Source organism: Pan troglodytes, chromosome 8 (assembly GCF_028858775.2).
Source record: "Pan troglodytes isolate AG18354 chromosome 8, NHGRI_mPanTro3-v2.0_pri, whole genome shotgun sequence".
Lineage (NCBI taxonomy): Eukaryota > Metazoa > Chordata > Mammalia > Primates > Hominidae > Pan > Pan troglodytes.
The window spans coordinates 112,835,294-112,847,266 of record NC_072406.2 but is presented as its reverse complement, the minus strand read 5'-3'; the positions used below and the strand labels follow the sequence as shown (position 1 = coordinate 112,847,266).

Here is an 11,973-nt window from a genome sequence, read left to right as displayed (position 1 = left end):
ACCGGGGGAGGGAGAGAAAGAACGAAAAGAGGGACCAGAAGCCAGGGAGGCCTCCAAGATGGGACCTGAGCGCGAGGGGCCGGGGCCACGCTGGGACTGGACAGGGTTAGGACGGAGAGCCCCGAGCCGGGACAGGAGCCGGGCGCCGGTACTCACGGTGCATCGCGGAGAAGGGGTCTGCTTTGCAGTGCATATCCATGGGGAGGCAGAGGAGCGGGAGCAGCGCGGCCGCCGCCGCCGTGTCGCCTCTCAAACTCAACTTCAGGACTTGAGGAGAAAAGGGAGGGACGGTGGGGGAGGGAGGATGAGTGAACGCCCGGCTGCTGCGGGGCGCGCGGGGGCGGGGGGCGCAGCACTGCGCTCCCCGCTGGGGCTCCTCCGGGTTGGCCGGAGCTTGCAACCGCAGTAGCCGCAACTTGCCACTGTCGGGGCTCGGGGCTGGGCGGTCAGCAGAGTGGCCCCGGGGCGGTGGGCCGGGCCGGGGTGCACTGGGGGCGCATGGCTCGCGCTGCAGCTGCAGCCAGGGCTGAAGCTGGGCGGGGGAGGCGACTCGCTCAGCTCCCCTGGAACCTGGTCATCCGAGAGGCGGTGGTCGGAGAGCGCGCGGGGCGGGGGCGGCCAGAGGGCGCCGGGAGGGGAGCCGGGCCTCTCCAAGTGCTGGCGAGTTGGCGAAGTTGGCAGAGAAGTAGCAATCCCGGGGATGTCTGAGGTGGCGCCTGCGGGAGGGGAGCGCGCGGGCCAGGCCCCCGCCCCCGGAAAAGGCAGGCGCACGCCGCCGCGGCCGAAGGGCCGGGAGGGAGGGAGGGAGCCGAGCGGCGCTGGCAGCGCTGGGCTGGCCCCAGGTGGGTTGCGGCTGCGAGAAGACTCGGCCGGAGACTGGAGCCTCGGCTCCCGGTGTGTGTCTCTCTAAAAGCTGCAAAGCCCCCTCCAGACCCCCTCCCCCTCCCCGCGCCGGGAGATGGATGACTTGTCAGACAAAGGCAATAGATTCCACCACTCTGTGATTCGCCAGCGCTGGAGCCCCGAGCTTCGGCGAGGAGGGCCCCGCGCCTGTCACTCCGGTGCCGGCAAGGGGAGGGCAGGGGAGGGAGACATGGGAGGGAGCAGCCGGCGAAGGAAGAGGGAGGGAGGGGAGCGGACCGGGGGAGGGGGAATGGGAGCCCGGGATTAAAACTACACTGAGAAACGAAACTCGCCGATAAGATAAATGTTAGATAAGGATAAAGAGCGGTCAGTCTAATGAATATTCAGGTAACGACAGAGGGCCTCGGAGCGCGCTGCGCTGTGAAGCCGGGCTCTCAGTTCTAACTCGCCCAGCCCTGCCATCCACTGGCCAGTGCCCGCCTGGGCCGCGCGGCCCCGGGCCCAGTGCGCATCCCTAGCCCCAACCCCACCACCCTCGGCTCTGAGTTCCCTTCCGTTCCTTCCCGGCTCTTCCTTCCTCTCTTTCTGGTCCTTCCCTTTGGCCTTTCCCTCCGGAGGTACCTTCCCACCCACGCACCCCCCACTTCTCATTCCACGGAAAAGTGTCCAGCAGTTTGTCTTGTCCCCTCCCGTTCCACGCGACTGTGCGCAGGGCCTCCCCAGTCCCCTTGCCCACCGGGTCTGGGCAGTCCAGAACGCTTGGTTCAGAATCGAGCTGAAGACCTCCGGCGAGTACCCACCTGCCTCGGTGGGACCCAGCGGATGGCGGGAGAGCCGGGGGACGTGGTTTCTGAACCCTCGGGTGACTGGGAAGGGGGTACAGAGGAGGGAGACAGTGCGGAGCCGCAGGTCGCTGGCGGCAGAGGATGTGGGAGACGAGGCTGGCTCTCCCCGGCTGGGGAGAAGAGGAGGCTGCGGACGCGGCTGAGCGCCGCCCGCTGCTAGCTCGGTGGATCCGGGGCGAGCGCAGGAGGCGCAACCACGGGGACGTCCCCACTCCTGCCGGAGCCTCCGCAGCTCTCTCTGGCACTAGCTCCCTTGCTCGCTGGGGTCCGCTCGCACGCACCAGGCAGAAACAGCCCTTTGTCTCCTAACTGGTTAAGTACAGAATATCCGGGAGATCTTCATGAAATATTTTCCCTCGTCTCATAAATCATCTTGGCACTTCAGCTGATGTTTTAACTCTCTCTCCCTCCTTCGCTCCCTCCCCCCGCTTCCCTGGGTCTGCGAAAGGGCGGCTCGGCGAAGCTTGCGCAGCGCTCTTGCAGCCCGAATCCGAGATTCCTCCAGCCCCTGTCTGCAGCTCCGGGCGCCCCGCGGAAGCGCGGCGGACTCGCGCTCCCCTCCCTCTGGCCGGAGCCTGGGCGGCAGATAGCATGGGGAGAGATGCACCTGCCTGACTCAGCCTAACTACTACTACTGGGCGTCTTGTACCCGGGTTTTTGGGATGCCCTTATTCCTCAGGAGGAGCTCAGGCCAGGCTCAGCGGGACGAGGTTCTGAGCCTCTCACTCCTGTGGGGCCTGGGTCCGCTGGGATCCTGGCATTTGCCCTCCCTCCTGTATCCTCCAGAGCCCAATAAGCTTAATCCACCTGCAGGGTAAAGTCTGGGAGGAAAACACTCCTCACCGCCTGCCCCTCCCAGCCCCTATCCCACTTCCCTTGGGTGGCTAGGCAGGTTGGTTCCCTTGGGCTAGAGGTTGAAGACGCAGGGCCTAGCCCCTAAGGTCAGTCTCTTCCTCTTGAGGCCTGCAGATGGCGCTCCCGGGTTTGCTTTGGCCTCACAACCCCACGAACACGCACTAACTTCGTGTAGGGACGGAAGAAGAAAAACAGTTCGGGCAGCCGAAAAGTAACAGCTCCCAGGCCAGAGTGCAAGGGATCTCAGGTGGTATTAGCTAGCACAGCCTTGGCTTTCCCCTCTGGGAAGTAATTAACCCAGAACTGGGGTGAAAGGAACGTTGAGAAAGGGTCCTTATTTAGAGGAGCTCAGAACTAAAGTAACCTTTGCCCCAGGTCTCTCCAAGTTGGTCATCCAGGAATTTGTCTCGGGGTGTGTGAACTATTGAAGGAAGAAAGCTGTGAGTAGACCCCCCCTTCCACACAGACACAGATTTTTCTAGAACCAGCTAGACATGTCCCTATGTTACAAGTACCATGAAATGTGGGTGCCCACAACAAGCATTTTCACATGTTGGGCGAGAAGGATTTTCCATTTTGTAGAGAAGGGGACTTAATGCGCCAAGTGTGCTGGAAGTTGTCCTCACACACCTGTCCTTCACATGCACCTTCTGAGGAGTGAAGACCCTTCTGATAGTCCCATTCCCAGGTGGCCCCTGAGAGTCCCCCCTGCTCCTGGGATCGTCTCCCCAGCACTGCACTAGCTGGACACTCACTCTTCCGCCAGGCCGGCTCCTGGCCGCTTCCCCATTAGCTCCAGCCCATTCCTGGGTCTAGAGAGTCAAAGAGTAATGCTCCCTAGAGATTAGGAACCCCTTTTCTCCAAAGCTCTGCCTTCTCCTGGGGCTCCAGGATGAAGGGCTGGCCTTCATCCAGTCACTGGCCGCTCCTCTGACTCCCCCTTTTCTGTTCTCTTTCTTCTATAGAGTCTAGTAGAGGGGTGAGGGGAAGCAAAAAAGCAAAAAAAAAAAAAAAAAAAAAAAGGAAGAAAGAAGAGGAAAGGGGAAAAGAAAGAGAAAGAAAGAAAACAACCCAACCCCAAACACTACCCGGGCTCCGACCTGTCAGGGTTGGTTGCTTTTCCCGTCCGCCTCTAAATGAACCTTTTCTCTCTGGTGTTTTCAAAGCGGCCCTTCCACCCCCCAACCTAGGGGCATTTACACTTCAAACAAGGAGCCCGCCTCCCTGCGGAAATTTAAAGGCAAATAAACTTTTGGGGAGTTGCTCTGATACCCATCTCGGGATTTGCTTCATTAGCCGCCTCTGTGCATCTGATCTGCCCAATAAATCTTCCTTGTGGATCTCGGCTCCTTTGCCTTCTCGGCTCCCTTCCCTGCCAGGCTTGCCCAGGCGCCTGGCGGCCCCCAACCTTGCCTCCGCCCTCCAGGCCGAGCTACTGCCGGCCTGGCTGTCTGGCTGGGCCGCGCCTGCTCTGCCTGGGTGTAGGTGTCGGGGTGGCGGATAGGCACCCCGCACCTCGAGTGTACCCACGCACCGGCGCCCCAAGCCAAGCCAAGCGCGACTCCAGGGCTCTCAAATGCGTTTCTGGGCATGTTGTGCAAAAGTGAAGTGCCGGTGTAGACCTAGTCCACTGCCCGCTGCCCCGCTGCCACCCACTCCCGCTGCCTTCCAGAAACCCTTTCTCCTGTTTTCCGGTTTCCAGTTCCCTGGCCCAGCGTTTTCTGCCCAGGCGAGAAAAGGCAGAGGCGTGGTTGCCTCTCCTCCTCCTGCAGGGCCCTGACCCGGGGCCCAGGCGCCCGGCCTCCAGTAGCTTGGGAAGGCGGCTGAGCCTTGGTGAGACGGAGGAGGCCGCGGGAGCATCCCAGCCGCGCCCCTCCCCCGTGGCCGGGACCTGCCTTCCTCCTTCCACTTCCCGGGGAGCGGCTAGGGGAGCTAGGACCGGGGTCTGAGGGAGGGGATTAGAAATTCCGAAATTAAATGCATCTCCCCAGGAAATGCTCCCCACAGCGCGGACCAAATTAAATGCATTAAAGTTCAGAGGGGAAAAAGCTGTTTAGAACCAAGGGGAGAAAAGTAGTCCGAAAGGAAGAGAAGCAGAAAGGGAGGGGAGAGAGGGAGAACAGAGCTGCAGCTCCGCAGCTGAGCTTCATTTCTGGATTATTCCCACTTTTAGAAGTCACCACCAGAAAGAAAAATAAAAGTTCTTCTGACAACCGAACTCCAGAGCCGACCAACCGAGGCTCACTCGCCCTCTGGGTCCCGGCGCACCCCAGGGCGCATACCCTCGGCTGTCAGATCCCAGGGAGCCGAAATTTACACCCCAGCCCCTTCCGCAGAAAGGCCTGACCGGCTCCTGCCCGGCCTTTCCCCCTCCTCCTCCCCATTCTCTCCCCGCCCCTCCCCCTGCCTGGCCCTCTGGTCACGTTGGAGGATGGTTTTTTTTTTTTTGGAAGAGCTTCTGGTACAATATGGAGCACCATGGGCTGCAATTTCACACTCCACAGCACATTCCCCCTAAAGCTACTTTCTTTTTTTTTTTTCATCTAAGACCCCCTAATTTCTGCTTCCTCGCTCCCTCCCTCCCTCCTGCTCTCACTCTTCTTTTCCTGCTTTTGTTCCCAATATTTGGGCTCCCTGCGTGAAGCCCGGGGGGCCTGACTCCCAGCTGGCCCCGCCCGCTCGGTCTGTTGGTCCTGTGGAGTCCAGGCGCACGTGCTGGGCCTTTATCCTCCAGGATCCCTCCCCCTTTAATCTAGCTTCCCCTCACAAGAGGTCTTTGCGACCTGCCCAGCCCTTCACAGGCCCTTTGAGGAGCAACAACAATGCAAGCCACTTGGCCACCAAAGCTGCCTCTTAGTGGCACGGGCCAGCCAGGTGGCTGCCGCCCATGGGCCACTCTACTAGGGAACTGAAAAAATAGTGAAGCTGGGAGAAACCCAGCCAGCAGGTCTAGAGAGTAAGAGTGAAGGTCCTGTCCAACAGAGAACAAGCTAAAAGGGCTAGGAGCCCCGTGAGGCCCTGGTACTTCTGGCTCAGACCTGGACACAGCCTGTACCGCCTCCCTAGATACCCATGGACCTCTGCACAGCTAAAGGGGCCACTCACCCCACAGCCTACAGGAAAAAGTGACAGCCACTACATACACAGTCCCTTTGCTTCTTTGAGCCTCAGTTTTCTCACCTGTAAAATGGGGATAATTATGCCTGTCTTGTCTACTCCATGGAGCTAATCAATAGGCATTTTGCAAACCCAGACATTTCTCTAGTAGATTATGGAGTAAATGGCCAGCTTTCTGAACTCTTACCCTTCCACAAAGAGGTAAAGGAGGGATCTGAGTGCTAAGGTAGGGCAGGAGGTGGCGTTTTCCACCCAACTTCAATCCTATAAAGGTTACTGGGGATTCCTCCCCGCGCCGCCTTCCTGTTTTATTTTGTTTCCCCTTCTATTGGCTATGCCACACCTGTCCAGGTTTATCGTTCTTCCCTCTGTCTATCCCTCCTGCCACTCCTCCATTCCCACTTCCTGCACCCCCCTCCCAACTGCACCAGCGCAGCTGCTAGAGGATCGGTTAAATTCCTCACTGCCCACCCCCCAACCACCACGACCAACAGCCGGGTTAATTGTGGCCTCAGGCGCGGTCCTCTTCAGCCAGTCCGCCAAAACCGTCGGGAGGAGCTGGCCCATTGGCGGAGACCTAGGGAAGGAAATCCCGTCCGGTCCGGTTCCAAACAAAGAAAGTTGGTTCTCCCAGGACCTGCAGTTAATCAGTCAAAGCCAGACCGGACAGGAGACGGTGGGGAGAGGCCTGGCTGGGAGGAGGCTCGAAGGAGGGAGAGACAGGAGGGGAAGAAAGAGGACCTTAGAGAGTTGCCGAGGGAACTGAGAAGCCACCACCTGTCTCTGGGAGGCCTGAAGAGGCTGGTTTGTGCGAAGCCGAAGTCCCCACCTGGCCAGCTGTCCCCTCCCCTCCTCCCCTAGGCCGGGCGAGAGAGTCGGAGGGAGGCTGAGTGTCGCTGGCGAAGTAATGATTAACTCTCTTAGCAGCCGGCCCGGAGCCCGCGGCCTCATCGGGCTGTGGTCGAGGGAGACGGTGCAGGCTGACCCAGGACGTCCCCGGCGTTACCTCCACCGTCATCGCCGCCGCGACCGTGGGACCTGCGGAGGGTGGGGGCAGGCGACAGCCGGGGGCGGCCGAAAGGGAACGGAGTGCAGGGCCAGGGAAGCACACTCCAGAGGCTGGGAGACCAGAGGGAGCGAAACAGCCACAGCCGAAATACAGGGAAAGGAAGGGTCCCCGCGGGTGAGCGCGCGCGACCGGGCCGCGCTGGGCAGAGTTGGAGAGGGGCGGGAGGACCCGCGCTGAGTTTCCCAGAGTTGCGAGCCGGCACCAAATCTACCGTCTCGGATCCATCCGCGGCGCGCCCGCCTTTCCTTCCTCCTCTCCCAGCAGCTGTGTGGATGTGAGGAGCAGGCGGAGAGCGCGCCACAGCCGGGAGCTGGTAAGGCAGGGGGACCCGCCAGAGACACTGGGAGGCCCAAAGGGCAGGGCCGCCGAGGCGGGGACAGGCTGCGAGGTGGCTGGAGACAAAGGACCCGAACGCAGGGGAGAGGGGACCAGGGGCGAGAGCAGCTGGCTGAAACAAGGAGAGACCCGAGGAAAGGGGCGTCGTGGGACCCGCCTGGGTTTGTCCACTCCTGCCACCTCCGCCTACGTCCAGCCTGGAGCCAGGACGTCCCAGGGGTTCCTGGCCCGCCGTCTTGGGGCCTCGGGTCGGGGCTAGGGCTGCTGCTGAGAGTTGCGGTGGCTATGGGGGCCGTGTGTGTGTGTGTGTGTGTGTGTGTGTGTGTGTGTCCGCGTGCGCGCGCGCGACGGATTAGGCCCTCGGGGAGAGGGGGAAGGAGGGCCCTCTCTGTAGGGTGAGACCCCTGCCCCAGGCGACTGCCAGCCTCTGCCCTCCAAGGTCCAGAGCCATCCGTTCCCCGAACTTGAAACAAAAGGGCTGAACTGAATCCCTCAGGAGCCAGGACAGGGTCTCTTTCTGGAAAAAATGCTTTGGTTTGAGACTTGCATCTCAAGCGTCACCTGCATCCAGAATTATTTCTTAACTTTGTGTAACTGTTCCTAAAAAAAGAAAAGCTGCAAGGTAAATATTGGAAAGAAAAAAATCCCTCAGGTTCCAGGAGTTCGCTCCGCTAGGTCTAGACGGGCTGGGAGGTCTAGACCCGCGGATAACGAATACATTGAAGAAACTGATGGAGGGAGGAAGCCCCTTTCAATTTCTGGATCAATTAAGGAGAATTTCTGATGTGTCTCTTTGGGGGCTGAGCGTCTGGATGAGGGGATCGTAGGAGTGTGCTTGAGTGTTGTGAGGGTGTGTAAAAAGTGCCAGGGGGTGGCGAAGGTAGTATAGGCAGACAGCTGTGTTCCAGGCGGGGCTGAGATGGGAGCTGGGGACCCATATCCAGCACCTCCCCCTCCCCCTCCCCCTTTGCCCTAAGCAGAGGCTGCTCCGAGGCCAAGGCCTCCGCAGCCTCTTCCAGCGGGGCCTCCAATCAATCCTGCAGGTCAACACAGCAGTTAATAACGGGGTGAGGAGGCCTGGCAAAAGAGGGCGGGGAGGCATCAGGCTGTGTCTCCCCCAGGCTCTGAAGGCCTGGCGCCCGAATGGGGAGAGGGAGAGGAGAAGTCTCCCAAGGTAGAAAGAAACCTGGGAACTCAGTGCAGGCCAGGGAGGGAGCTCAGGGCCCCAGAAGGCAGAGGCAGGGGACCAGCGTCAGGGAGCCAGAGAGCCAGCTGGGACAGAGCAGTGCAGAAAAAGGGAGGGCATCGAATAAACGGCTTATTTTTGTAAGTTCTGGGGGTATAGGCAGCGATAGCTGAAGACCACAATTGCCCTAGTTGCTGATTCAATCCCCTTCCTCCTTCCCTCGCCCTTTCCTGATGGTTTTCGCTGCTCCGGAACAGGCTCAGCGAGACTAAGTAAAACCCGCATCCTTCGCAAACCCGGCTGCGGCAGTTGCGCCAGGACGTCCGGCAGGCACGTTCGGTCACGCGCCTCTGTCATTGTCATTTTAAACTAGCCGGATGAGGTCCAAAAGGGCTCGGGGCCGTCTAGGGGGGCAGGGCCTCCAGGGAGTTGTGCCCCGGCCAAACGTGGCTACCGAAGAGATGAGGGAGGGGGCGGTGAAAAGAGAAAGAGGCAAAGGGAGAAGGCGGCTGGGAGGGCGGAAGACTCTGCAGCTCTGCTCTGCGGAGCCGCCTCGAAGTGCGGTTTCCTTTTCCCAAACACAGCCCTGTCTCCTGCCCAGCTCCGCAGCTCCTCCCCGCCTTTCCCGGAGCTGCTGCTGCCTGGAACACGAGACCCGCACCCGCAAAGGCGGGAAAAGAGGGAAGGGAAAGGAAGTGCGGTGCGGAGTCCGGCCGCTGGCCGCTGTGCCACGCGCGCCGGGTAAGCGGCTGCCCTAACCCGTCAGGCCCAAGTAGGTGCAGGCGCCCCTGGGTAAGTGGAGAGTGCCCTGGTCTCTTCTGTAGTATCCTGAGGGCCAGAAAATTTGGAATAAGGACCCTGACAGGCACTCAAGGATGCCCCCCATCACACTGCCTTCTCTTTCCCGAGGTCCTGGGGAGGGGGCCTAGATGCCTTGCTGGGAGACTTGCTGGGACTGAGAACCTGGTTCACAAACCTCAGGCCTGCAATGCAGGCAGAGCGCCTGCCCGGAGGGAAAATGGAAAAGTTGGAGTCTCAGGAGCTTGAGCAAATGGGAAAGGGAAAGAAGGAGGGCAGGGGACAGGAGGTATCAAGGGGCAAAATAGATTCAGAAAGAGTTTGGGAGAGAGAAGCCCTGTGCAGAGAGGAAGAAAGGGGAGAGAGGTTCTCAGGAAGGCCCAGACGTTAGGTCTGTCCTTGGGCTGAATATTTGTACGGTCGAGGGGGTGCACAGATGGGCTCTCAATTGAATTCCATCTTCAACACCATCAGAGATTGATTTTGTACTCGCTTTTAATTTTGCCATAATTAATTAGATCATTACAACTGTTTGCTATTGATCTCCCTACTTAAACCTCTGGTGCAGAGGGTCTGCCCAGAGCCCTAAAAGCTCAGGTGGCCACAGTTGACACTCCCGGGGGTTCAGGTTTCCCAGTGGGGACAAGGCCCTAGGAGGGGAATTGGGTACAGCCCAGGGATTGGGTCGAGAAGCTAGATCAAGGGTAGGGCTGGGGGTGGGACCCGGGTTATCAGCTGAAACAACTGGAACCTGAGCTGGGGGAGGGGGGAGCAAGGAATGAGATTTGGGAAAGGTGAGGAGTGAGGCAAAAAAGGCCTCAAATTAGGCCTTGACCTCTGTGGAATTATTTGGAAAACTCTGGAAACCTGTTCCAACCCTCTCCCTCCCCCGAAGTCCAAAACTAAACTTGGGTGCCTGGCTTCCCACCGCTGTACAACACCAGGGCACCTAAAGGGCAGTCCAGAGCTGAGTTGGCAGCCTGGGGGACAAGCGAAGGAAGGAAGAAAAAGAGAGCAGCACTCTACTCCCTTAGCCTTTTGGGTAAACATTTTCAGATTCCTCTCCCCACTGGGTCCCCTGGGGCCTGCCACCTGTCCCCATGCTGCCCTTGATTTGGGGTTGGGGGGACACAGCCTTCTCCCTACAGAGGTTAGGCTCATCTACGTTAGTGTTCATAATCGAATACATAAGACCCTACACACAGGTACACACAGAGTTTCCCCACCCACTGGCATAGGCGCTGGCCCAGCTCACACTCCCTTCTTACTGGAAGCGAAGGCCTTCCCAATGCTCCCAACTTGGAGGAAGTTGTGCAAAATATCTGTATGCCCAAAGTAGAACGAGAAAGTCCTCAACACACAACAGAAAGGAAAAAGCCAAGTTCTGCAAGCGAAGTTGTAGAACTCACATTTTCTGAGTGGAAAGTTTTCAGAAGGTTTAGAGGACACTGGGAGGGACGGCCCAGGAGGCCCCAGAGTCCGCAGAGCCTCAGTCCCCAGCCTTCACGTCGCCCGCCGGGTACTGAGCACAGGGATGAAAGAGGAGAGGAGCCCGCCCCGGCCATGGCCGCCCCCATCCCTCTCCCCTAGTCCTCGCCCGCGGCGCGGACGGGTCTCTGCCGCTCTTACCTGCCGGACCCGCGCGCTCTTCCATGCTAGGCTCCCCGCGGCCGCCGCGTCCTGGGGCTGGGTCTGGCTGTCCCGCTCCTCCGCGGCCCGACAACGCGTCTCGCCTTCGCCGCCGCCGCCGCCGCCCGGAGATCTGGGCGCAGCCACCCAAGACCAAGCGGCTCAGATAACCCGAGCCGCCCGCCGCCTCGGCTGTGTGCTCCGCCCGCGCCCGCTCTCTCACTCCCGGCCGCGCAGAGGCTCCGGCACCCCGAGGAGCCCGGGTTCTCCGCCCCGCGCACACGCGCGCACACGCACCGAGGCCCCAGCCAGCCGCAGGCAAGCAGCCACCCTCGCTGCCTGAGGCGCCCACGGACCGCAGCCCAGCCTAGACGCCGGCACACCCTCTCACCCAACCCCCTCTTCTTCACTGTCACACGCCCCCCTCCAGACCCACAGCCTGGCTTCTCGCCTACTTCCCAACTTTGTGCGGTTCCCCTTCCCCACCACTCTCAGCTCTCGGCTCATTCCACTTTCTGGAACGTGAGGCTCCACAGCCTCCCTTTCCAGGATCTCCACAGACACGCCCTAACTTTCTCAGGCCACACAGTGGTTCCAGAAGGGCCCTGTCCCCACTATGTTCAGGGTGGAAGTGCTCGCTAAATCCCTCACAGGTTCTCCTGCTCCAGGAGCTTATTTTTAAACTGAATAAAAGAAAAAAGTTCTGGCTTCCTTGCCTTTAAAGAGATGGCGAGGGCGAGGGGGAAAGGGAGGAGGAACTCACCCCTTCCAAGCTCCTGCCACACTCACAGGGCCACCCGCTTGAGCCATGCCCGTCCATAGCATTCTGGTCCCAAGTCTCTTATACCCTCAGACTCACACCCTCCTCTTCCAGCACACTGATACTTCCAGCCCTGATGAAAGGCCCACTTTATCTTTGCCCACATCACTCCCTCCCAACCTGGAATTTACACCTCTCACACCTTAGCCACAAGCTCTCCCTCAAAACTCTCACACCCTTTGCTCATCTGCACCCTCTTGTACTCCTACTTCTGACACACACACACACCTTCTAAGCACCACAGCTCCCACTCCTGCTTGCCCCAGGGTTCCCCTTCTTCATTTGCTCCACTTAATACCCCTACCCACATACCCTGGGCCTCCCACTTCACAGCCTGGCTCACACTCACGGGGGAAAACTGAGAGGCTATCAAGGAAAGTGCTGGGTAAACCCCCGTGGGCAGGCAGAGGCTGGGGCTGGCCCCATCTTGAGCATACTCCACCAGGCCCCAGGC

At 59.8% G+C, this 11,973-nt stretch overlaps 1 protein-coding gene across 9 annotated transcripts in view; it reads right to left on the bottom strand.

The window, feature by feature from the left end:
* Positions 1 to 11,123, bottom strand: part of PAX2 (paired box 2) — a 93,093-nt gene extending 81,970 nt beyond the window's left edge. For 2 of the 9 annotated variants that reach the window (XM_016919120.3, XM_016919119.4), the window contains exons 1-2: positions 10,700 to 11,055; positions 157 to 267 (exon numbers count right to left, since the gene is read on the bottom strand). In XM_016919120.3, coding sequence (XP_016774609.1) covers positions 157 to 267; positions 10,700 to 10,724 — 136 coding nt within the window. In that variant the 5' untranslated portion in view covers positions 10,725 to 11,055. Of the gene's footprint in view, positions 1 to 156; positions 268 to 10,699 lie in introns of all 9 variants that reach the window. The other 7 variants (XM_003312731.6, XM_001168828.6, XM_001168808.7 and 4 more) reach the window with 5 other exon arrangements.
* Positions 11,124 to 11,973: the final 850 nt, after the last annotated feature.